Source organism: Amphibalanus amphitrite, unplaced genomic scaffold (genome assembly GCF_019059575.1).
Source record: "Amphibalanus amphitrite isolate SeventyFive unplaced genomic scaffold, NRLGWU_Aamphi_draft 000034F_arrow, whole genome shotgun sequence".
In the NCBI taxonomy this organism is placed as follows: Eukaryota; Metazoa; Arthropoda; class Thecostraca; order Balanomorpha; family Balanidae; genus Amphibalanus; species Amphibalanus amphitrite.
Genome location: NW_024881530.1, coordinates 700,496 through 724,297, shown reverse-complemented (window position 1 = coordinate 724,297; position 23,802 = coordinate 700,496). Strand labels below are relative to the sequence as shown.

Genomic DNA, 23,802 nt, shown 5'->3' with positions numbered 1-23,802 from the left:
CCCCGCACTTTTGAGGACGGAAATCTATGGACCTGCTCGAAAAATAGTGGATAAAATACGGCGAGCTTTCAGTTTTATGGTTGGGTCTCCCTTCCGAGGCACATATTTACGGGGGATATTGGGTCATATTCCCCCGGCGTCCTGATGATCGACGCCCAGCTCAACGTCGAAGGCGCCCTGATACGCGGCACTGCTATCTGTGAAGGTGCCCAGGTTGCTGCCGCTCGAATTTTGGTCGCCTACTTAACAAAACCTCCGTTGGTGCCATCTCAGTTTCCTCGAGGTCAGGCAACCTTCACACGCCGTTGGCTACCTTGGCTGGCCGGCGACTCGTTCCCCTCGTGGCGACGCTCTTGACATCCAGTCAAAACTTGGAGTGGCTGGCGCCCCCAGTGGGGGCCGGGGAAGGGGCAGTGGGCCTCCACGTTGCTCTCTTCCCGAGCCTATGGTGACTTGGCTCAACTCTCCTCAATAGAATATGGATTATGCACGCTGTATTAACATGGGCATAGACTCCACTACGGACAATACGGACAGTGGGTGTGACAATCAGTAGTGCCATTCATATAGAGGGTGTCATATATGAGCGGAGAGGCAACAGTACAGCTGAGCGGAGAGACAACATTAAAACAACAGTACAGCTGGCGTTGCATGGAGCTGCAGGCAACCGGACAGCGGAGGCTTGCGAAAAATAAACAATTCGTCACTTCAACGTATAAACAATAGTATAAAAAAGCAACATAAACACATATTCTCATGGTCGAACCCATGCACTAGCGGCTCACAGCGGGCAGAGGCAGCAGTGCGGTAGCGGTACCGGATCACACGTCATGGGCGTTGTCTCAGCATAGGTTGTTATGAGCGGAGAGGCAACGGTACAGCTGAGCGGAGAGACAACATTAAAACAACAGTACAGCTGGCGTTGCATGGAGCTGCAGGCAACCGGACAGCGGAGGCTTGCGAAAAATAAACAATTCGTCACTTCAACGTATAAACAATAGTAAAAGCAACATAAACACATATTCCCATGGTCGAACCCATGCACTAGCGGCTCACGGCGGGCACAGGCACGCAGTGCGGTAGCGGTACCGGATCACACGTCATGGGCGTTGTCTCAGCATAGGTTGTTCGCAATCTAGTTGAAGCCTAAGACGACGGCCAGTGGGGTCTCACTGCTGCTGAGGCGACCTCGGAGAAGATGCGTCGCCCCTCCTGTCGGCGACCTGCGGTGAGCAGGACTCCAGATAGCTGTCTGGCACGTTGCCGACACTGCCAGACGCTGTCAGCAGGCCTCACTGCTGCAAGTGATGTGCAGAGGGACGCCAGGTGACTTCGTCTGCAGGCGATTCCGGAGACCGCGGCCTCACCAGGCAGTACCACCTGCATCGCCATGTCGGTGTTTCTAGAAATGGAAAAATTACAGTATCGGTGAAGGACAAGCAATACAATGAATTCTGTTTTCCTCTCTTGCAGGTATACGTAATCTACAATTATCATTGTTCCTATTTCATTCAACTGAACCTGAAAATTCCATATTGGCACATTGTTTGACTAAATTTGTGTAGTTGGGAACAGGGGCGACGCCACGGTGCGACGACTGGAGGGGACATTGACCATTTTGGAGGGGACGAGGACCATTTCAAGTCGATTCTTTCCATGCAACGCCATAGGCGTAATGTTAAAATTTTAAAAAGTGGAGGGGACGAGATCCCCTCCGTCCCCCCCTGTGGCGACGCCCTCGGTTGGGAAGCAGATTGTTTGAAATACATGCTTGGCTGAACAGTGCGGAAAATATTTCATTGATCACTATAGCTGCAACAAAAATACTGACAGAAAACATTTGCGCTTACCTGGCTCCTTAGTCAGTCCCGCACAACGGAAGTGGTACAATTTATCGCAGCCGTCGCATCCGACCATCGGTGCTGCACTGATGCTGCTGCACTCCCCACATTCCCAGTACCTTAGGAGCGTCTTGGCTGTGAAAAGATTACATGAGTCATGGCGCATACATGAATAGTAAGATGTTTTATATGTTTAACATCGCATAGCAAAGACACAACAGCTGGGAGTCAAGTGTAAGCCAAAGTGTAAGCCCTGCCATGTTTTGCAGACTGGATTTTAAGCAAGAAAAGCGTTGCTAAAAATGACGCTTGACGAAGCCTCATCCTACTGGGCTGTCTGACATGTCTCCCTGTAAAAAGCATGTGGCCCTTATATTGTATATATGATGAATATGTTAATAATGCAGAGAAAACACAGTATAAATTATACCCAACGTTTCATCTTAATCGACTTTGTCAAGGGTGTTTGAACAGCTTGAGATGAGTGAAGTGTAAGGGTGTAAGGGTACCTAGGTACATCTGAAAATAAACTGAATCTGCGTTCAATAAATATTGATTTTGATAATACATTTCACAAAACAACTGCTAATAACAATCATACTAAAATAGCACGACAGATAACTAACAATCGCATGAAGAACTTCTTGATACGCCTTTCGACATTGTCGTCCGAACGAATGTTGTGAAGTTACACATTTGTCTTTTCTGCGCAGCATTTGTGTTTGCAATTTACCGCACCAATGTTCGCCAGCGGTGGTGACTTTTCCTTACCTGCTCACGAAACGTCACACACGACATGACGTCACCCGAAGACGTCATCAAAAAGTCCAGCTCTTAGGCGTGCCCCAAGATGGCGTCCGATCCTGATGATGTTGCCAGTGCTACCATATGAAGGCAAAATGTCAACAACCTCTACGAGTTGGATGGATCTTTGCACCCTTGGATCTTTGCTATCGTTGTACGATTCACATGTCACGCCTCACGGACCTCGGTTACGACCTTTTTGGTAGGCTTCTGCAAAAGACAGCCTTCCAGAGAAAAGTAGGAGCGGGAATCATGTTCTTTCAAACGTCTGGAACTGAGCATTTGGCTGTCAGAAAAATATGAAATCCGTTTCGAAAAAACCATTTCAGCTCCGGGTGATTGATAAACCCAAGATAAACCATTTGCAAATACTTGCCTTATTTTGCTTTTAGGGAAATGAAAGCTTCTTATTTTGATTTGAAAATGGAACAAAAATAAAAGATATCTAACTCAAGATTAGAATGAAGAGCACGTCACGGAGCTTCAGTAAGAGATCCGATTTTGCAAATTTCCTTTACCTAAATTTCCCTACTATTAAAATTTGGTAGCACTACCGGCTGCGACAAATACTAAGCCCGCGACAAATACGGCGTGAACCAAGCCCTCTTGCAGTTTGAGATTGGAGGTTGTGGGTGTTGGTTGCGATTCGGGAGAGAAAATTAAATGACAAGAATCGATTAGATAGTTTTTGGTAAGAGGAGTAGCTTTTGAGAGCTATTTTGTGTGTTAACTTGCCTGTTGTTGCCCACCTTATGCCACCATTACAATTACTCTTTCAGGAACAACCATTGTCAGCAGATCACTTATCATGGAATTCATCATTATCATTTGAATTGAACCAATTTGATAAATGTTTAAAGAAATTGATTGAGCTATTATTGCCAAAATTGATGACAGACTTACGAAATAACGATGTATGTAGTGTTTTTGCAATGCATGTGATATCAAACTCAAAGTAAAGTGCCGCTACCATTCAAATTATGGATAGCTGTTAAGTTTCATTGATAGTTATCTTCCCTGTCATCAGTATTTCACATAGAGGTAATGCTGTGCTCTCCTTTACCCTATTAGGACTTTAAACACCAGATTATATCATGAAATACAACACTTGTTGAATAATAAGGGTAGATCACATGGTTTTCTGTGAAATAGTGAAAGCTTGCGTAATTTTGTGGCTTTCACTGGGCATTGATAACTTCCCTATTTGTTACAGGTGCTATTACTGAGGTCAGCTTAATGAGGTAGCAGGTCTATCCTGCTACTGGCTGCAGGTGGTTGTCAAACAGGCAGTTTCCACTCATCAACCATGCTGTTCAACACAAAGTACCTCAGAAGTGACCACATCACAGGATTTGAGAACTATAAGGTAATATCACCCACTCACTAAATTTGAATCTGTTAAGTTTATTGTGGGTCAAGCTTTGAAGGCCCCATAACATAAGGCCCCATAAAAAAGGCCTTATGTAATTAACCATAGATCACTGTCTGTATATTTGGATATGCAGGGGTCTTTGTATCAGTAAATGTTGTGATATAAAACATTCATAAAACAGAAAGTGACTAAAACCCATGGTTTATTTTGAAGGTTTTTGAGTTGTCAGTCCATACCCTCATCAACAGTGAGTAAAAACCTTATTATGTGCAAGTAAAACCTAATTCCAATGAAGTTCTTTCATGACTGAATATTCTGAATGGTTTAGTACATAGTTACATAGAACCTCTAATAAGGTGATATTATTGTGTAGGTCTAGTCTCGACCTGACCTCTAGAGTGCCTAATGAAAATGTTCAATGTGAAGGGTACCTGCTTAAATGAATAGTCTATATTTTTTATTTACATTACCAAACAGCATTCAGCTAGGCATGACCTATCTGTCAACCAGTCTCATTTATTATGACTGCCAAACCACCTTTTGATTATGCCAACTTTATATTCTCCCTATCAGGCTACTGGAACAGAATTTGGCAGTTTTGTGTTAGCTTCATATGTCAATGTGTTTAGTAGGTACATTTTGATACTGATTAAAGATGTTTCTTATTTCAGTACAACTCTGTGGACACCAGCCCATTGAGCAACTATGTGATGCACCCATTCTGGAATGCTGTGGTCAAGGTGAGTGGTCAACAGCAGGGATTCCATGCTCCCTGCAGCTGACATGCAATGGTGTTTAGTTGTGCCTTTAGATTAGGTGTCAGGTTGTAGGCAACCTACGCCTCATCATTATTAATACTGCCCTTATTTATTCACTGCTTTTACATGTTGTGGCCCTGATATGGAATGAACTAGAATCCCAAATCATGTGTAGCTCAGCCATGCCAACTGCCTTGAAATTTATGCTGTGCTCCTCATTCATATGAATGATGAGACCAGTCAGTAGCATAAGTCAATCAAGCCAGCCTATTTCAAAACTGATTTATTTGGTATTCGGGACACATTGAGTCATGACGAAGCTCGCACAACGTAAAGACCATGATTGGGACAGACGATGGCTAAAAACATTCCCGGACATTGCGGAAAACAACGGACAACGTAACACGTAGCATCTTCAAGCTTTTCACCGAGGGAAGGGTAGGAACGGTTCTCAAGTTGAACAACAGCTGCATTGTAATTGGTTACAAACTGCGGTGTACACCTGTGGCTTTCATTTACGACGGATAGCAAACACCATTGCTCTGTTTCACCGTACGATGCTACCGAGCGCCAAGACCCGGTACCGTCGGGTAGCAGTGTCATGAAACGGGGTCCACATGTCAGTGGCTTCGTGCATTCGCGCGACATTTTATAACTATTAAATACGACAGATATGTAGGTAGCAGGGGTGCGGACTGCGGAGTCGATGGACTTGAGGGTGACTCTGACTCCGACTCCGGCTTTAAGAATTCGACTCCGACTCCAACTCCGACTCCGACTCCGGACGGCTCTATTAAAATCCATATCATAATATTGAACTTCATTATGGAGATGTTTTAATCTTGCCTGATGCGATCCCTTGTGCTTTCCAAATTCCAAGGCTTTGCGTTGCAAATATGCATTGAAAATAGCATGCAGAATTAAAAAGTAGGTTCTGGGGCATTCACCGTCTTCTGCTTCTTTCTCTGAAAACGTTCGTCCAAAACAGCAAAATGGCCTTTTTTCGACAAAATATAATTTCGAGCGCAGTATCGTCAATCAAACAGGTGAAATGCATGACGTTGAGCCATGCATCGTTAACTCCGACTCCGGAGTCGGAGTCGGTAAGCTTTTGGCTACTCCGACTCCGACTCCGGGCAGAACTGTCGACTCCGACCGACTCCAACTCCGACTCCGACTCCGCAGCCTTGGTAGGTAGTTCATGGCCTACCATACACCTACAGAACTTAGGGCGGTGAATTTTTCGGGCCTCTGAGGGTGAAACAACTCATGATTACGACTTACGCTGAATGGTTTTGTGGCGAGCCTTGTTTTCCTCTCGTGTCGATTTGTATGCGTTACTGGGAGAATACATAGTTGGTTTCTCCACTTGCATAGTTACATTTTTGCAAGGTTATCACATACCTACTTAACATCAAATTGTTCAAAGGAAAAAAGAGAATATTTCCGCGTCTTGTTACTTCTACACTAAACGAAATTACCATAAGATATTTCTCAGGGGACTCACTACTAAGTGAAGCGATTTCTCGCTGCACTTTGCCATCATTTCCGCAATCGATTTCGTTTTTGTTCCCATGTGTAACATCCTTCAGTCATCCGTGTTTTTTTTTCTGCACCTTCTCAGCGATTGTGGGAATTAGGGCTCGTGGATACGGTAGCCGCCCGTATCGGTGTTGACCGTGACCCTCTCTGTCGCTCGGTCCGTGCTGGTGATCTGGCAGGGTATTTGAGTGCAGACGCGAGTGGTCTGTGCGATCTGTCTGGCGTCGTGCGAGGGCCGGCCGGACCGCGTACCGTACGAACTGTGGAGTGGTTCTCGGGCAGAGTCCGTGGGGGCCTGCGCCGCCACCCCGGGTCCAACTGCGGCGACCCCTGTCCGGCCCGGACCGAACCCCCGACAACCCGGAGTGGAGACTCGCGTCGCCGACAGCAGATTATTGCATCTCTGTCAGAGCACCATTACCCTACTCGCTAATGATGGGCAGCGCGCCTTGTAAATTTCCAACCAAGACGGTAACTTTCCACTGACGGCATCTGTCAAATGTGGTAATGATCGCAGCCGATAGTATGTGTTTGCCCAGCTGATCGGAGTGTGACGGTCGTTCGTTTGGTGCAGCTGGTGGTCTGATGTGGCACCACTGCTGAGCTCAGCTCTCTACTCTACTCAGCTACTGTATCATCCTTTCGGGTGCTGCGCTCGACGGTCAAAATCACCGTGGACTATGTCCGATGCAGAGCGATAAACTGACCGGCCTTGTATGCTGGAGTGGCGTGGTGGAGTGCTATATTTGGCGCTGACGGGCTGGGACTCCGAACTGGTTGCACTGGCCAGTAGGTTTGCGTACCGGCATGCATGTATGTATGTAGATATGCGAATCATGGGTTTTGAGTCCATAGACACGCACGCACTCACGTGCCTGCAGTTTACACACGCACGTTGATACTGTTGTTTATTAGAAAGCGAAACAATTGCCGGACTGGTAGACGCCTTTCGTCTCATTTGCTCGGATGTTTCGCCATACGGAGGTCCAAAGGTTTGCGGAAATAGCGATACCTATCGTGTGACTCAAGACTTGCGATATCATGTGAAATGGACAATCCCCGATCGTCGAGGATTGTCCACACGCCGAGGCTCGGCACCGCATAACTCATCGGACATTTCACGACTCAGAAAAATCGTACACTTGATTTATGAGACTTGAATTGTAAGGTGGAAATGAAGCTATAAAATATGTGAAGAAGTGAAGTTGCAAGTCCTTGACCTTGACGAAAAGAGAAGATCACTGCGTTTGGCAAACCTGTTCCTGCCGGATCGTTCCCAACGTCGCACTCTCGCGGACCGCACATATGTGTAAACGTTCGTCAGCTCTCTCCGCATTAAACCGCCTTGAGCCTGCTCATTCTGGCCGATATTTGCGTATATTGTGCGTTCGGCGTATCCATCTACACTAGTCACTACTCCGAAATAAATCTCCATGTGCCGTTTTAGCGATGCGTGTGTGCATGACGTATGCGTTCGGTAAATACATAGGTATGTTCACAGTTCACACCGAATTGTGCCCAGTATGTCAATAATGCTGACCTACCTTTGAACCCGTGTATTTGTGTGCTTGCTCGGGATATTTCTCCACACCAAATTCTAAATCGCTCCCAGTGTTTGACCCGCCTCTGACCCGGCACATTTTTTGCACCCGCTCCACAGATCTGCCCGCGCCGGATTGCGCCGAATCTGCTCACGCTGACGGGTTTTCTGCTGACGGTGGTGAACTTTGGCCTGCTGACCTTCTACGACTACTACTTCGTGGCGTCTAGCGTGTCCAACAAGCCGGAGGTGCGACCGGTCCCGCGCTGGGTGTGGCTGATGGCCGCAGTCAACCTCTTCCTGTCTCACACACTCGGTAAGGCCGGGCAGTGTGGGAGTTATCGGTGCGTCATCCGGGGCTGAGTCAGTGACTCAGTACACACCCCGGAGTGTTCCATGACTAATGGGTGAATAGGTGTGATGAATGATTGTTACCGGAATAGCTGCACTGATACACCCGAGACGCAATTTCGACTTATGGGCGAAATGCGAGAATGTCACAATTTCTTCCCGATGAGAAACTGTATTATCTTACCCATCAACATACAGGGTGGGGCAGCATAATCGGGAATAAATATCAAACGGGATTATTTGGTCATGAATTTAAAAATATAGCTCCAAGCACTATTTTAACAACATCCCATCAATCGGTCACCTTTTACCTATCCCTCATCCTATTTGACCGCCCTTCGCGTCGATGACCTTCTCAAGGCGGGTCCAAAAGCACGCGCATGCACGTGCAGCCTCCTGCTTGTCCATGATCGCCCATCAGCTTCGTACCTTGCACTGAAGACCGTTTTTACTGATGATAAGTTGTTCATTAACCTTCTACCAAAAAACGCTCCATATAAAGAATTTGGTCGGATTTAAATCGGCGGAGTTGAAGGACCAGAAGTTTTTGGTTCATCTCAGGTGGAGGTGCCCTACACAATAACATGTCGTCCTCACTGCAGTACCAGCACGGACAGAGTCCTCGTAAGACGTGATCTGGACCGTCAGTGATCCTCTCTTCCGACGACTCCACGTGAGTCTGCCAGAGTGTGGATGTATTTACCAGAGGTGCTCGTTTTATCCGGGCTCGATGAAGTAGGGTGCACCACGTGCACCTCCCTTGAAGACCACCCATAGGTCCATCACCTCAACAGGATGTTTACTTTGCATGACCGCTGCAATATTCTCGATACAATCCCCTATATGGCATGCCATTCTTTTTTATCGTATTCCAGTCGGTGATAAGATTTTTGGTCGCTGAAGTTTTGAACATTGTTTCTTTTTAATATGCTCAAGAGCTTCTTCCTTATATTCAAGTGAGTCATCTTGTATGTCCTCTGCTAAGAGTTATTTTACGACGATTACGTTAACTTTTTGTCCTAAGTATCCCCACACAATCCTTATCGTCCGTGATAACACGTTGACCTGTCCAGCAACCTTTACGTGGAATGGCATTGTTTTAAACAAAATGTTCTTGTTTTACTCGTTTAACATTAGTGTCTATGGGCGCGCGCAAAGCAGTTGGAGCACCGTCGAACTATTTTGCTGCTCTTTTCCAGGAAGTTGCATGCTCATGGATGTAGTCATGTCAGATGATGCACAACTTTTGGGCGTTTCATTGCCATGATATAATTTATCAAAATAATGCCATGCCTACTCATGACCAGAGCCCAAAAAGCATTCCCGATTATGCTGCCCCACCCTGTACAATAGCACGGCCGTCCCCTCTGGTAGATTGCATAGCAACCCCATAGATCTCAGCTGGTGTAAAGCCTCTTCCTTTATCGGTCTAGAACGGTAAAGCTTTACGTAAACCTATCCTGCCGACAAACCTTGTAATGCCCTCTGGTCGATAGATATGACGCCTAATGAGTACAAGACGTTATAAGTTATAACCCACCATTGTCCATAAACAGTATACCTAACGGCCCTGTGCTAGTGATGGTAAGTGCTAAGTTAAGTGCCAAGCTAAGTAAGTATTAAGTAAGCGACAGATGTCACAACGTCCCCGCATAATTGTCCACAGACGGCCTAACATCCCCTTGTTCTGTCCACAGACGGCATTGACGGGAAGCAGGCGCGCCGGCTGGGTATGAGCGGTCCGCTGGGCGAGCTCTTCGATCACGGTCTCGACTCTTGGAGCTCATTCTTCATCCCCATCACACTATTCTCCGTGTTCGGCAAGCTCGAGTACAGCATCCCGCCGATCCGCATGTTCTTCTGTATGTGGAGCGTGTTCATGTGCTTCTTCCTGTCACACTGGGAGAAGTACAACACCGGACTGCTTTTCCTGCCCTGGGGATACGATCTGTCGCAAGTGGTGAGTGCCTGGCGTTGAACGGTTTCGCTAGGGTTAGCTGGGGAGGGAGGGGGCTTGCTTTTTCGTGCAATGTGATCGTGTCGAGATGGTTTACGTAATCTAGCTGCATTCAACAAATAAATCTGTCTTGCCTGTCCATACAATAAGTTCATTGATAATTTAGTCGATTTGTTTGAAATATTGGTATGGTACAGTTATTGCTTTCAAATAGCTTTCATTGGATGGACAAGCAGCTTACGATTTAATGCCTGATAATAAATTAAATGGGTGATGAATTACACGATTAGTTTAATGTGTCTTGTTCAAAGCAAGAATATTGTTTAAAGACCGTAAAAGTATTTCGATTTCCTTTTATTGCACATTGTGTCTGGCCTGTCTGCTAACCGCAGCCGGTCTCCGTTAACCCTTCACCCCACCTCTATCCACAGAGTATGCTGCTGCTGTACCTCGCCACGTTTTTCGGCGACTACACGGTGTGGAAGTGGTCGCTGTATAACGCCGCCGACGGCACTCCCATCATCACCGCGGGCGCCACGTTCGAGATACTCATGTGGGTCGGATCGCTCGGCTCGGCCCTGCCCGTCACACTGTGGAACATCTACAAGTGAGTGGGGCTGTGAAGTGTGTTCGGTCTGGGTTGGTGCTACAATTACTAATTAGTGAGTGGGGACTGTGTTTGGTGGTGGATCTGGGCTCCTTGTCTGTTATATTGTCGAGTAGCTACAAATAAGTGGGGCTGTTTCGGCCAGTTTTTTTCCTTGTGATTGATTTTGGGGCTATCGTCATGTAGTGTAGCATGTTTGGCGTACTTCCGCCGGACAAGTTCTAATCCAGGACCTCGTTTCATAAAGCGAGTCCGTAACTTACGCCGGTTTTTGGTCTTGTATTGCAAGTGCATGTGAAGCGATAAATTTATTTCCCCTTCTCCCTTCTGTTCTTGCTTGCAAGATAAATAAATTCAACGATTCAAACTAACGTCATCGCTTCACATGCACTTGGAATACTAGACCAAAAACCGCCGTAAGTTACGGACTCGCTTTATGAAACGAGGCCCAGGACGGTGTCGATCTTTTTAGGTAGATATTCAAGTGTAGCGACATGTGCTGTAGCTTGGCATTTGCTCGATCAAGGGGATGACATTGCGTCTGGTTGCGTCTCCTATGCGAGGTAATGAGTATTTTTGCTGTTTAGGCCTTCAGTCTATAAGGCAGAGTGTCATGAAATGTCTACTCTTAAATCTTGTTACCTATTATGTGTTTCTGATGTGGCCGAAACCCTAACACCGCCGCGCTCTCTGCTCTGACTCTCAGGAGTTACCGGGACGGCACGGGCAAGGGTCGCAGTCTGGGCGCCGCGCTGCTCCCGCTGCTCTCCCCCTGTATCCTGCTGGGCACCGCCACAGCGTGGGCGCTCCTCTCTCCCAGTGACGTCATCAACGTCGACCTGCGGCTGTTCACCTACGTCAGTGGCGTGGTGTTCTCCAACATTTGCGTGAGTGTGGGGTGGGAGGCGTGGAGGGGGGGGGGGGGTCGATTCGGAAGGTTGGGTGGAAACTGGAAGAAGCCTTAGGGAATGGGAAATTGGATTAGCGATGGCTGGGATGGTATGAGAGTGTTTTGTGGGGTTAGGCCCTTTCGGTCTAACGGGACCGTTTCAGAGCCGGGAGGATGATAGGAATTAGGGAGAGGCATTGCTCTGGGCGGGCAGCCCGGTGACTTGTCGGGGCTGAGCCCATCCATTGGACAGGCCACCAAGCCCCCTGTCACCGCACCCGGCTACGGGCTTGTTCCTGGGGTGGAGCTGCGTGCATGGGGTAAAATTGCACGTCCAGCCCGTAACAGGGAGTAGAGACGCGGAAGAAAAGGATTTGACTATACTGATGATGGAAACGACGAAATGGATGGAAGGAGACTTGAGAGATACGCTGCTGGGAAGTTTGGTGGTCGGAAAGAAAAGCTAGGAAAAAGATGCTCGAACTTCAGATATGCGGCGAGTGTTACGGCACGTTAGTGTTCGTATTTGCTAATTGCTAATCGTACACTCATAATGCAGTTAATGTCTGGAATCATTCTGTTGGAGCTTGGATGATCCGCGCTGTCTTTACCCGGACTACTTTACCGGGATCATTTGAGAGCCCATGGTTATTTGCTAATGCATTGGGACGTTGGGAGCATAATGGGAGCATCGTCTCTATCGCCAGTTTCATCCCTATTTATCTTGGTCACTACCCGCCAGACTGTCCCATCTGTCGGTACCCATCTGATCATCTCTCCTCTCTCGGTACTCGGTGCCTACCCATTCTGACCGTGTCCCTCTCATTCCCCAGTGTCGACTGATAGTAGCGCAGATGACCAACACGGACGTACAGCCGCTGAACCGACTGCTGGCGCCGGTGGCAGTCGCCGCTGCCGTGGCGCTACTCAGTCCTCAGTCCTCGGGGGCCGAGATGGGCGCCCTCTGGACGTTAGCCGTGCTGGTGACGCTCGCCCACCTCCACTACGGTATCTGTGTGGTAAGTGTGGGGTCTGTGTGTTGAATGCGGAGCCCGTGTTAGGACTTTAGGGTCATCTGTGCTCGGAGTACGGACAACGGAGTCGGTGTGTTTAATTTGGAGTCCGTATGGGGAGTTTGTGATTCGTATGGCGAGTTGTAGACACGAGTTACGTGAAAGTGATGCCGGAGCTGATGCGTAAGTCAGGGATTGGTCTCGTGGTGGGCATGAGATCGGTAACTGATTGAAACTAGACTGCCTGTGCATCATATGGTGGCTGCTGAGTTTTTTTTTGCGATATGGCGCTCTCCCTCATTAGCTTTTAGAGATTATTGTTGTGCGTGTACCGTATTACCTACCGGCTGATTTAGGGAGCCTGGTAAATTGCGTAGATCGGTGTCCTTTTTTCTCCCGCTCGTCTTCTGTGATGTAACCCCTCACTCCTGCTGTTCGTTGCTGGTTGCCGCTGTTATGTCCCCATTAACACGACCTCTGCTCTGTCCTCAGGTACGGCAGATGTGCCACCACTTCAAGATCCCGGCTCTCACAGTCAAACAAAGGGTCGATTGACTATTAGCCGACGATGCCTAAACGCTAGAGGATTTGTATTGGCCACGCCGCCCGGTCACAGACTGACTCCAGCGCCGCCGGCCGCCGGACGGGCCCTCCGGGGGCGCCACTGGTCCTCCGGGGCGCCACTGGTCCTCCGGGGGCGCCAGTGTGCCCTCCGGGGGCGCCACTGTGCCCTCCGGGGGCGCCACTGAGCCCTCCGGGGGCGCCACTGTGAGCCCTCCGGGGCGCCACTGAGCCCCTCCGGGGGCGCCACTGACCCTCAGGGGCGCCACTGAGCCCCGGGAGCGGCCCGTCCCCTGACCCTCCCCGGTCAGCGGCCGCGGCGCCGGAGTCACACACTAGAACTGACGCAAAACGCGCTCCAGTTCAGTTGCACGTTTGAATCAAGGAACACACACGTTTGGGTTAATTTTAGCTGTCAGTTTGAATTGGGGAATTATTTTGGGGTTTGTTTAATTTGGTAGACTTAGTTTCGCTTTAGCTGTTGGGATTTATGTGATCAGGGTGATTTCGCGCCGCGTGAGACCAATCGTTATCATTTCGTATGGTAATCTTCTAGTGTTGGGTATCGTCCCGAATCGGAATGGTAGGGCGTAGTGGGTGGTCACCCACTGGGTTTAATCAGGTAGTTGACTGGCTCGTGGCCACGGAGGGCTTTGACCTTTGACCTTCAATCAATCATCTGAGGCGTCAGTCTGTGCTGCTATACCCTGGACAAGGTACCGATAGGTAGTTTTACTATTGCTACTCTGTTCAGGGTAGTTCATACCTATTTTCCACCCCGGGCTAGGCACAGATGAGGACGCAGCTCACAAAAAGGTCATAACGCCCTCCGTGGCCACAGCCTCGGATGATGCATGCTGCATGATAGGAAATTTGGGATTGGGGAGGGCTCCTAGGTTGGATGTGTGTCGTCTGAAAACCGCGTCAGGGCTTTATTTGGGAATTGGGAAACCGCGTCAGGTAATCCATGTGTTAATTTCCAATTTGATACGCACTCATTGCACGCTATAATCGACTAGATAAGTAGTACATTGACGAGCACGGTACTGTTTGTGGCAGTCCGTTCCATGCCGATCTCCTCTCATTGTAACCCGCAGTCAGCCAGCGCCGGCTGCCGCCAATCGGCGCCGTAGTTTAGCCTCTGACGGCGCCGATCGCTCCCCGAGACGAGACCCGCCTCGCCTCCCGCTCTGCCAGGCTAGTCATGGAACTGTTCCTCCCGGTCCGAGCGCGCGCCGCTGACAGCGTATTGTGCTGAGTTTGAGTCACTCGACCATTCCCGGCAGAGGGAATTTAGTACCCCCTGTCGGTGCTTCGCGTTAGATGATTGCCGATGATCTGCTGTAGCCCGCTCCAGCAGTAGTCAGCTGCTTGCAGGGCTGCTCGCAGCGGCCGCCAATAGCTTGCCTCCGTTCGTTTGCGTTGTTTAATGTGGAGTGACGCCGTGGTCTGCATCAGACCTCAATCCAGCGCCATAATCGCCAAGCCAGCGCCATGATTGTCGCAGTCAGCGCCACTTTTGTCGCATCCAGCGCCACTATGTCGCAGGCAGCGCCACTATGTCGCAGGCAGCCTCATCATTTTTGCGACCAGCGCTAATCTTGGCGCGGTTGGCACCATAGTCGCCGCAGCCAGCGCCATGATTGTCGCAGTCAGCGTCATAATTGTCGCGTTGCCGCTCCGTATCACTCATCCCGGCGCGTTCAGACCATCATCGTGACTTTCCGCAGGCTCATGAGCCGTCGTGGCTTCCCGATGCATAATGCGACTCAGTAAATTGGTGATTTGTCATTTGTTTCGTCTCTGATTGTGATTGTATCAGCCAGACCTACCGTGACGAATTCGTCCGTGTGGCAGGCGTTCCTTTTTGGTACCCTGGTACAGCGAGTTGTGGGTGGTACATTCGGTAACCAGTACCGGCGACTGGCGAGTCAGAGGTGTGTGTGGACTGTCGACAAACGCTAGCGATAGGATGATTACGTGTATGTGTGTGTGAGTGTGATGAGCTGGTCGGCTGGTCCTGAGGTGGACTGGATCTACGGCGACGGGTGACTATTGTATACCGAACAATATACCGTCTGTACCGAACACACAGACTGTTTGAGACCGCGTGGGATGAATCAAAATCACGGCGGATGACGGGAGGGATCAGCTGCCTGGTGAGACTTATCCAGACTTTTGAATCTGGATAAGATCTGAGTGTCAGAGGGACGCTCGGGTTTGGCAGTGGGAGCCTGAGAGCTAGGCCGGTCTGGGCTGGATGATGGTGGGGAGGTGTTGGTACGTCTGTCTGAAGAAGATATAGGAAAGGGTACGAAAGTCAGCTATTGGGAAAGGATATGGCCCTTTTGGGGTGCCTGCACGAATGGGTAACTGGTGAACAACGATTGTACCTAAAGTGGAACATACGAGTTCCGCATTTTCTTAGAATAAGAATACATCCGTTTTTTTGGTATCCGTTTGAGTCAAAGTTCCGCTGTGGGTACGCAAAGGTCATGTTCTACGCATCGTGAACCTCGTTTTACTATAAACAGCACTGACCTCTGAACAGTGCAGTAGGGTGTGATGCGCAATACGGGGTCAGCGAGTCATGGATGTCACGAGTGTCGGCCGAACAGAGGGAGGCTATCGGTGCGAAATCAGCGAGCGCAGCAAGTTTTAAACCGGCCAAACGATTGGTTTACTAATTTGTGTGGGACGTGAAGTTAATGATTCTTGTATACTTTTTTATTTTTTTATACTTTTTTATACATTAACATTATACTTAACATTTATATTTACTTAACATTTTCAATTGTTTTATTGTCTGACTATAGACGCGTAATAACCACGTCCTACGTTCCGTGGAGCGTCTACAAACGCTAACACAATGCGATACAAACCACGTGCGATTGCGCTCTGCATAGTGCATGGACCACACTGTTTTCGTGTGGCAAAACGGTCCCTATTGCATAATGCATGTGTCGTCGACAGCTCGAGTGTGTTGTCTGGCTATCCAAATGGAGCGGCCCGACCGGTTGGCGTGAATAATTCCCGCTGGTCCGATACCGCTGATAGGAACGTATCCCCACGCCAGGGATGCCCCCGGTTCTGCGAGCAAGAGGGCGCCCACTGACCAAACCACAAACGGATATAGAGACGCAGATCAGGATAGTGCTGGCGCGGAAACCACCTAACCACTGGAAACTGGGCCCGTCAGTGTCGCGGCAAATATAGAACAGGCATGACGTGTTTTCCGGCCAGGGAACATTCACCATTGCGTAACAGCTGCACGTTACGTTACATGTTGAAAGCGGTCAGGTTTAGTGATAGGAAGGCGGTTGGGCGGGACGCTACCTGTCTATTGCAATGATGTGCCGCTATGAGTCCGCAGGGAGGGGACATTGGTTACTCGACAAACTGCAGATATACTCTATACGCCGGAGTCTGCAACGGCGATCGGAAATCGGTGGGAACGTTTCACAGTCATAGTTCATTGTCCTAGTTATGTGTATATTTTACCACTAACGACAGTAACATCATCACAGAACAGCATCTCGACACATTCTGACCTGATCAACAGACGACCAATATCACGAGCATTGCACAGAAAATTGCGCCATCAATTGTCTATCAACACTCGTTTTGCCAGGAACTCCTTTTTGATAGCTTCCCTTTCGCTCGGTTCGGGCAGATCCGGCTCGATTCCTGCCTGTCTCCGCCGTTTCCGCACCTCACCCTACCAAACACAGAAGAAACAAAGCTTAGACTGGGAAATGGGATCACTAGCTCAACTCAGTGATAACATAGTTCAACCCTTTTGGTCATACTTCCTGAGCACTCTGAGGATCATTGCGATTATTTCCCCTTGTCGAAAGAGAGAAACCGCAACATAGGATGAACCTCACGGTAGGGTAATTATTTGTTTTATAAAGGAAAAATAGTTTGTGCTGACGCAAATATGAAACACTAAACATGCGTCCTGCATCAGCTAAATGGAAGCTGACATTCTCTACCTTTTTAGGGTCTCGTAACCTTTCAACATGAGTAATAACCATTGTAACGTTTTGTTAGATCCCGAGACCGACCGAATGCCTTGATTTGCACTACAACATTGTCCAAACATATATATCTTGTCACCAATTTATGTACAGTCGTACGCAAAGGTAAAATCGTTGCCAGTTAGTATCGGTTCATTCCGCACTTCCTTGATAAAGTCATTGCCGATCTGATGGACAGCATGGAGGCGTCTTCTGACGCGACTAAGGAACTACCAGGACACAGAAGGACCAAGGTGACGGGCACTCACCCAAAACCGCTTGCATGCATTGTAGTTATTCATGTGCAGCTCGCATTTGCTTTTATCATAGCCGCTTGCATCCATACATTTCTGAACTTTCTTCTGTTCCTGAAAAAGAATAGCACTTTACATGGTTATGAAAGTAAATGAAAATATTTATATATGACTAATAAAAACTATTCACACAGGGTGCGCAGAAAGCCTTAGTGCCTTGCTGTCAGACTTGCCAGTGCACGCTGCGAATCAGCCGGCTCCCGAATGTCTCAGGTGTGATGATTGCTGACTCGCTATGCATAAATGAGGCACAAACTGTGGAACGCAGGACTATGTACTATTCATTGGTGTTTTGCTCAGCGGATCGAGACAAAGATGCGAGCCACGGATTCATGGTGATAGGAGATACGCCCCTTCCCCTCTGAATCAGCACCGCAGCGGTCGTTTACCCTCCCTCCCCCACAAACACTCCCGATAAACCCTTGTGTTTTTGTTCCTGATTTGGGGCCTCAGTTGTTTCTATCTCCACCTCTACGCTCTGTTTTAAGCCTGAAACAGACTCTTTCCGCAGTCAGGAAATCACATGCGAGAGCCTATTCAAATACATGGAAGCACGCTCGCATCAATCGCACGCACCTCCCGCAAGCGATTGATGCGAGAAGAATTACAATGTATTTGAATAGGCTCTCGCATGCGATTTCCTGAACGCGGAAAGAGTCTGTTTCAGCCTTTGGCGCCTCGGTTGTATCTATCTCAGCCTCTAGCGAAGCTGATAGATGTTCAGCTCTGGAGAGCCCTGACCATAGGACTGCCATGATCTCACACTGCAACACATGGCGCACAGCAGCAGTGTTTTGACCTCTTGGGTCTAACACATCGATCAAGCAATGAGTCCACAATCAATTTTGTCAACCCCAACCAGCTCAATCACAGCATGTGAGGAGTTTTAAAGATGATGTCAAGGCCAATCCTCATCTAAATCTAGTTGCTTTAAGTTGCATCCCACTTGGTAGGCACAGGAGAGTGAGTGATGCACACTAGCTGTACAGAGTACAGACTAGACAGGTTTAACAACCACAATACCTACCAAGCCTCCCCACAAACTCTTATCTTATTTTGACATAGGTATGCAGTATGTACCTGCCGGTCCCGTAGCTCAGTTGGTTAGAGCGTTGGACTCCGCGTGGTGAGAGCACGCGTTCCCGGTTATGACAGTCCGGGTTCGAAGCGCGACGGGCGCTCGACATTTATGGGCCTCCTGACAGGTATGGTTGCGGTTGGTGGCAGGCCGTAGCCAGGCGAAGTCAGCGAGGGGACCGGCCGTGCGCGGCTTTGTGCGCACGTAAAACTTTGGACTCTAAATTCTGCCATAGAATCGGAATTGCGCGATCGGAGGGTAGAGGGCAGGGTCATCGCAACAAGCTTCGCTTAGCGGTGGCTCTGTCCTTGTGAATCCTTCCCATCAAAAGGTTCGGACTAAATTTATGAAAAAAAACAATTTTCAAGTACGTAACTACACATTTACTGATATTTGGGGTTAATTCATCAGTATATACCTAGCTTAAACATCCTGTGATTACCTCAGATTGAAGCACATTCTATGTATCTATCATGTCCTCATGCCAGTATCACACTTACTAGCTAAATGCATGAAGCATTTGGACAATACTTACTGGTTATATAATGCATACAACCAGTTCATATTCATTTGATTTGCAATCACTCACAAATGGGAAGGCATAGAAACATTGTTGTCTTGACTCACCAGTAAGCAAGGGTTGTTAATCTGACTCATCTGAGAGCCAGCACGGATATTCCTCTGCCTCTCCTCCTCTGTTGTTGCCTTTGGCAGGTTACCTGCATTTCGGTTCATCTGAGCGACGCTGAAAAGGGACAGATGTGCTGATAATAGAAAAGAAAACATTAATATTCTTCCCACATGGAAGCTTTCCTGAATCAGCCAGGGACAGCCATGCAGATTCAATGTGGTACCTAGTCTTAGGTTCTTGAGACAAAAAAAGTGCCGAAGTCAAGCACATTTGGCAAGCCCCTATAAGTTTGCTTTTAGAGTATTGTTTAAGGAAAATACAATTTGATTATCAAATAAATAAGTGGTCAAACAAAGCTATATTGGCATCAATATTGGACTAATCAAGTCGAAATACAATGTGATTTTAAATCAAAATGACCCTGCCAAAGTATGGAGGTACCTAACAATTTCTAATCTGGTGCAACCAATAGAACGCTGCATACATACCTTCTAAGGGGAAATATTAGATCATTAACTTAACAGTAATTGGCAGAGGAAAACTAAATATTATAACCAAATATTTCGGCTTTATTGATCAGCCTTGTTCACTGGTTTGAAATACATTTTTCTCAAAAACATGACTATAATATGACATGGTTATAATATTTAGTTTTCCTCAGCGAAGCCCGTTTTGAAAACAATTAACTTTTTAGATATTTATTAACCTGAGGAAAAGAATAATGACGCTTCGGCAACATCTAGTAATTGGCAGATAAAATGCCTTAAATCCTTGTAAGTTCCTTTTGTTTGTGGAGCCTGCAATGTCAACTTTCAGTGCAATTTTCACAACAAATAAATGCAATCCACAAATGTAACAGATGCGCAGTGAATGTATAATTTTTAATTCTTTTTATTTGGAGAGGTAATTTAAAAAACAATGCCTATTCGTTTGCTTCAAAAATAAAAAAAATAATTAAATTGTCCCAAATCTAACATTACAATGTCAAAATAACATTAACTAAAAATATAAATCACTTTCTGTTGGAGATTGCTTTCGTAGTAAAAGTCTACCTCACTCGGACTCGGTAGAAAAGAAGGATGGCGGGAGTACTGTGCTGAATCCTATTGCCAGTGCTACCAGTATATTCTACCGGTTTGCTACGACGTCGGTGATTGGCCAGCGATCATCAATGAACTCCTACTATTGCGTCGTAGTAAATACCACGTGCGCAGCAGTGAGGATCAAAACAAAGTACTGTGGTGGGTTCCGCGACAGCATGGGCCAAAACCTGTGATCATCTTTGATTTGTGTGATTGTGTGTCATCCTAAGTGATTCTGAAGTGGTTTTGCGCTTTTTCGGAGACGCAATTTTTCCAGAAAGGGGAGTTTTCGTGCTTTCAAAGAAGGAGGTCACAGGCTGAGGCGGAGCGGAGGTGACGACGCCCTTCCATGACTCAGGTAAGTTCGAGTCTCCTGTGTTTTCTCCTATTTGATATAAGTGAAAAAACCAGAATGTATTGTTTAAAAACTTATTCTCAGCAATTGCATTGCTATGTGTTGTGAAACAGTACGAGGAAAGTAGATGACCTTGAGGGTGAGACAATAACCTCGGGCGTGGAGTGTCGCCGCGTGGCAGTGGAACCTTACATCATCCCTAGGAATTAGGAAATGGTAGATTATGATGCAAACTGAGTGCTTAAAAGTGTGTCACTAGGTTGAGGGCCGGTCAAGATATGGATTCCTCTGGTAAAAGTCGCCAATATCAAAAGGTTTCAGGCGCATCATTGAAAAAGCACCATCAGTTTATGCCAATGCACTGAGGCTGGGCTCCCTTATCGGGGTAAGTACTACGCCGCTAGAAAAGACCGATTCTTTATCTTTTTTCTCTGTGTCCGACGAATGAATTTTAGTACCCCGGACTGTGTTTTGCGATGGTACTTACCTAAGTGATGAGAAGCGGTAAATGAAGCTGTTTCGATAACCGGTTTCCTGGATCGCCCTGAAGGGGGATTGTCTTCTCCTTGACACAATTGTCTGGAGTTTTTTTCTGAGCCGTCTTTATGTGGAATTTCGCATTGTACCGTGCCCTGTGCATTTAAATGTCTGCCGGAAAGCAATATCGATGATTCGTCTTGTGTCTCTGGAATTGAGCCATAGTCGAATCCTAAAGGATACGTGATTATATAATGGTTTTAACGTAATCTTGACGTCAGTTGATGCCGCTTCCATTCCAATAAACTGAAAGGTGCGGAAGCCATGGATAATCTGTTATCGTTGGTAGGTAGGTTTTGTAACAATCTGCCTTTTGTATCCCCAGGACCGTCCTGCTTGATCACAGTTTGAGTTGCCTGTTCAGGCCTGACGGTCCGACTTTTCACACCACCGGGATAGGTCGCTCTTTGAGGAGCATGCCTCTTCGCGATGACCGTTGGATCGGCTGGGTGGCATTTTGTTGGCCTTTTCCACCCGTTCACTCTTTCAATATGATGTAGGTACAGTCCACAGCAGAAGTAATGTGGGGTTTCAGTCATGGGTATGTTCTGCTTCTGAAGCTTAGGAACGATTAGCCAGACTACAGTGAAACTTTGAATGTAGCTTATATGTATCGTCACCCTTGCAGCTGCAACTTGAGCTATTGACATCTTCTTTTCGATCACTCCGCATTAAACAATCGCCAGTCAAAGCCAACCGTTGAGATTGGTAAAACCCTACATTACTTTAGCGGTGGGCTGTACCTACTAAGTCTCTGCAGCTGGCAGCATAAGTCTCTGAGCGATCCAGCCTAATGGCTCTCCTTCATCCCGTGCCCAACGGTCCTGAACTGATCTCATTACTTGACCGATTAATGGCCTGACTGAACGGAAACACAAATAATTGTTTGCGTAACCAGAATAAGTAGCGAGGGCTAGTCTTTAAAGTCAATTTATGATAGTTATAAAAGTTCCCATTGCGGAGCTATGGAAAGGAAGCTTTGAAAGCGCTAATGCCGCTCGACCTGTGAAAGGAAAGCTGTGAAAGCTTCAATGCGAGCTATGAAAGGGAGCAGAAGAAACGTCTATTGCGAGGCTATGAAAGCTTCGATACGAAGCTATGAAAGGAAAGCTGTGAAAGCTCTAATGTGAAGCTATGAAATGAAAGCTATGAAAGCCATAATGCGAAGCTTTGAAAGGGGAGCTATGAAAGCTCTAATCCGAGGTTATGAAAGCTCTAAAACGAAGCTATGAAATGAAGACTACGGATTACGAAAGCTGTTATGCCAACGTATGAAAGGGAAGCAATGAAAGATCCCATGTGAAGTTATGAAATCTCCTGGGTAATTGGTGAACTCCCTGTGACAAGGAGCGGATTAGCGACTCCTCTGCGGGGTGTCAGTCACGCTTGGCCTGTTGCTTAAAAAATGACCGATTAAGGGTCTAATTTCAGAGGCGCCGACCCTATCCGGCCGCTTCAAATGGCTCACCAATTCAACATAACATATGACCTTTTCTTTGGTTGTCCAGGTCACCCATGAATGAACGTCTACATGTTTTGGGGATCATTGATTTTTGAAATTAGATACTTGAGAAACATGAAATGAAAATGTTAACTCATTCTAGATTCCAGATCCGCATGATTCGATAACGAAAGCATAATGCAGAGCACTAAAGGCACGAGGAAAGGAGGCGACAGGAGACATTATCCAATATGATCTTTGATTCTCCTGAACCCGGCTGGACCACGCATCCTTTGACAAGGGGACAAACAAAGTACGTCGACGGTTCCCAGGAAGATCATTTTTAGTGCTGCGTTTATGTAATTTTACATGAGAAGCAAAAGCATCTTCTGGAGCGACTGTGGCCCATAATGCTGAGGGGTTTTTGCACTCTATCTCAGCACAGGAAGCAGCTATCAGTACGGGTGTTCGTGCTTCCTTCGCGCTCGACCTGAGTTTACTCAAAAGTCACAGCTGTTATAAAAATATCAACTTCGATAAATTTGGCACTCATGATGTTCTTGCCGTGAACCCTCTACGTCATCCAGGGTTCAGGAGAAGCCCTTTGAGTAGTCAGGAACACCAATCACCATTAACAATGGCGAATCCGGAATCCGGATTTAACTTAAATTTCCTGTGGAAGTGTCTTGTTTTACACGGCTCATATGAAGCCGGATCCGGTATTTTTCACTCGAATGACATGTGTCACTAGCAATGCATCAACTATCTACTTGTTTAGCTTCATTGATCCGAGGCATCTAAGCTAGTTCCTTACAGTCCAACCCATGGAATGTTTGACTGATACTTCTATGACAGTTTCATATCATTTTTATCTGTGTTTTTTTCATTATTTTATCACCCGTATCTCTCAATAGGCTGTACTTACAAGGTTCAACCTTGTAAGTATATGTATACCATATGTATTTGCAATTTCTATAGTATAGAAATTGCAAATACATATGGTTGATACCTATGTTTAGTCGCAGTTTTGAAGAGTCATTCCTCGAACTCGATTCTGTAGCATCCATTTGGGATAGTGCGGCTTCCTGAAACGGAAGTTTAAAGATGTAG

At 47.1% G+C, this 23,802-nt stretch overlaps 2 protein-coding genes and 2 long non-coding RNA genes across 5 annotated transcripts in view; 2 read left to right on the top strand and 2 right to left on the bottom strand.

Annotated features, from left to right (window-relative positions):
- Positions 1–479: 479 nt before the first annotated feature.
- On the bottom strand, positions 480–2,598 carry LOC122369544. The gene is made up of 3 exons (XR_006254421.1): positions 2,468–2,598; positions 1,851–1,976; positions 480–1,402 (listed from the first exon to the last, which is right to left on the bottom strand). It is a non-coding gene; the product is annotated as an uncharacterized LOC122369544 (long non-coding RNA).
- A 581-nt stretch (positions 2,599–3,179) lies between these two features.
- Positions 3,180–15,323, top strand: LOC122369532 (ethanolaminephosphotransferase 1-like). 2 transcript variants are annotated; one of them, XR_006254420.1, is made up of 10 exons: positions 3,180–3,336; positions 3,859–4,011; positions 4,689–4,757; positions 7,978–8,173; positions 9,906–10,168; positions 10,597–10,772; positions 11,479–11,659; positions 12,495–12,680; positions 13,167–13,306; positions 13,522–15,323. XR_006254420.1 is itself a non-coding variant. In XM_043344334.1 (9 exons), the coding sequence occupies exons 2-9, from the start codon at positions 3,952–3,954 to the stop codon at positions 13,227–13,229; spliced, it is 1,194 nt and encodes a 397-aa protein (XP_043200269.1). In that variant the 5' UTR covers positions 3,180–3,336; positions 3,859–3,951; the 3' UTR covers positions 13,230–15,323. The 2 variants fall into 2 exon arrangements, 1 of the variants encoding a protein (XP_043200269.1); XM_043344334.1 differs by having other exon boundaries at positions 13,167–15,323.
- Positions 15,324–16,706: 1,383 nt separating this feature from the next.
- Positions 16,707–20,064, bottom strand: LOC122370069. Its single transcript, XR_006254509.1, has 4 exons — positions 19,766–20,064; positions 19,274–19,391; positions 17,524–17,622; positions 16,707–16,953 (listed from the first exon to the last, which is right to left on the bottom strand). It is a non-coding gene; the product is annotated as an uncharacterized LOC122370069 (long non-coding RNA).
- Positions 20,065–20,429: 365 nt separating this feature from the next.
- Positions 20,430–23,802, top strand: part of LOC122370059 (zinc finger protein PLAGL1-like) — a 61,542-nt gene continuing 58,169 nt past the window's right edge. The window contains exon 1 of the mRNA XM_043345325.1: positions 20,430–20,717. The gene's annotated coding sequence lies outside the window, so the exon portion shown is untranslated. The remainder of the gene's footprint in view (positions 20,718–23,802) is intronic.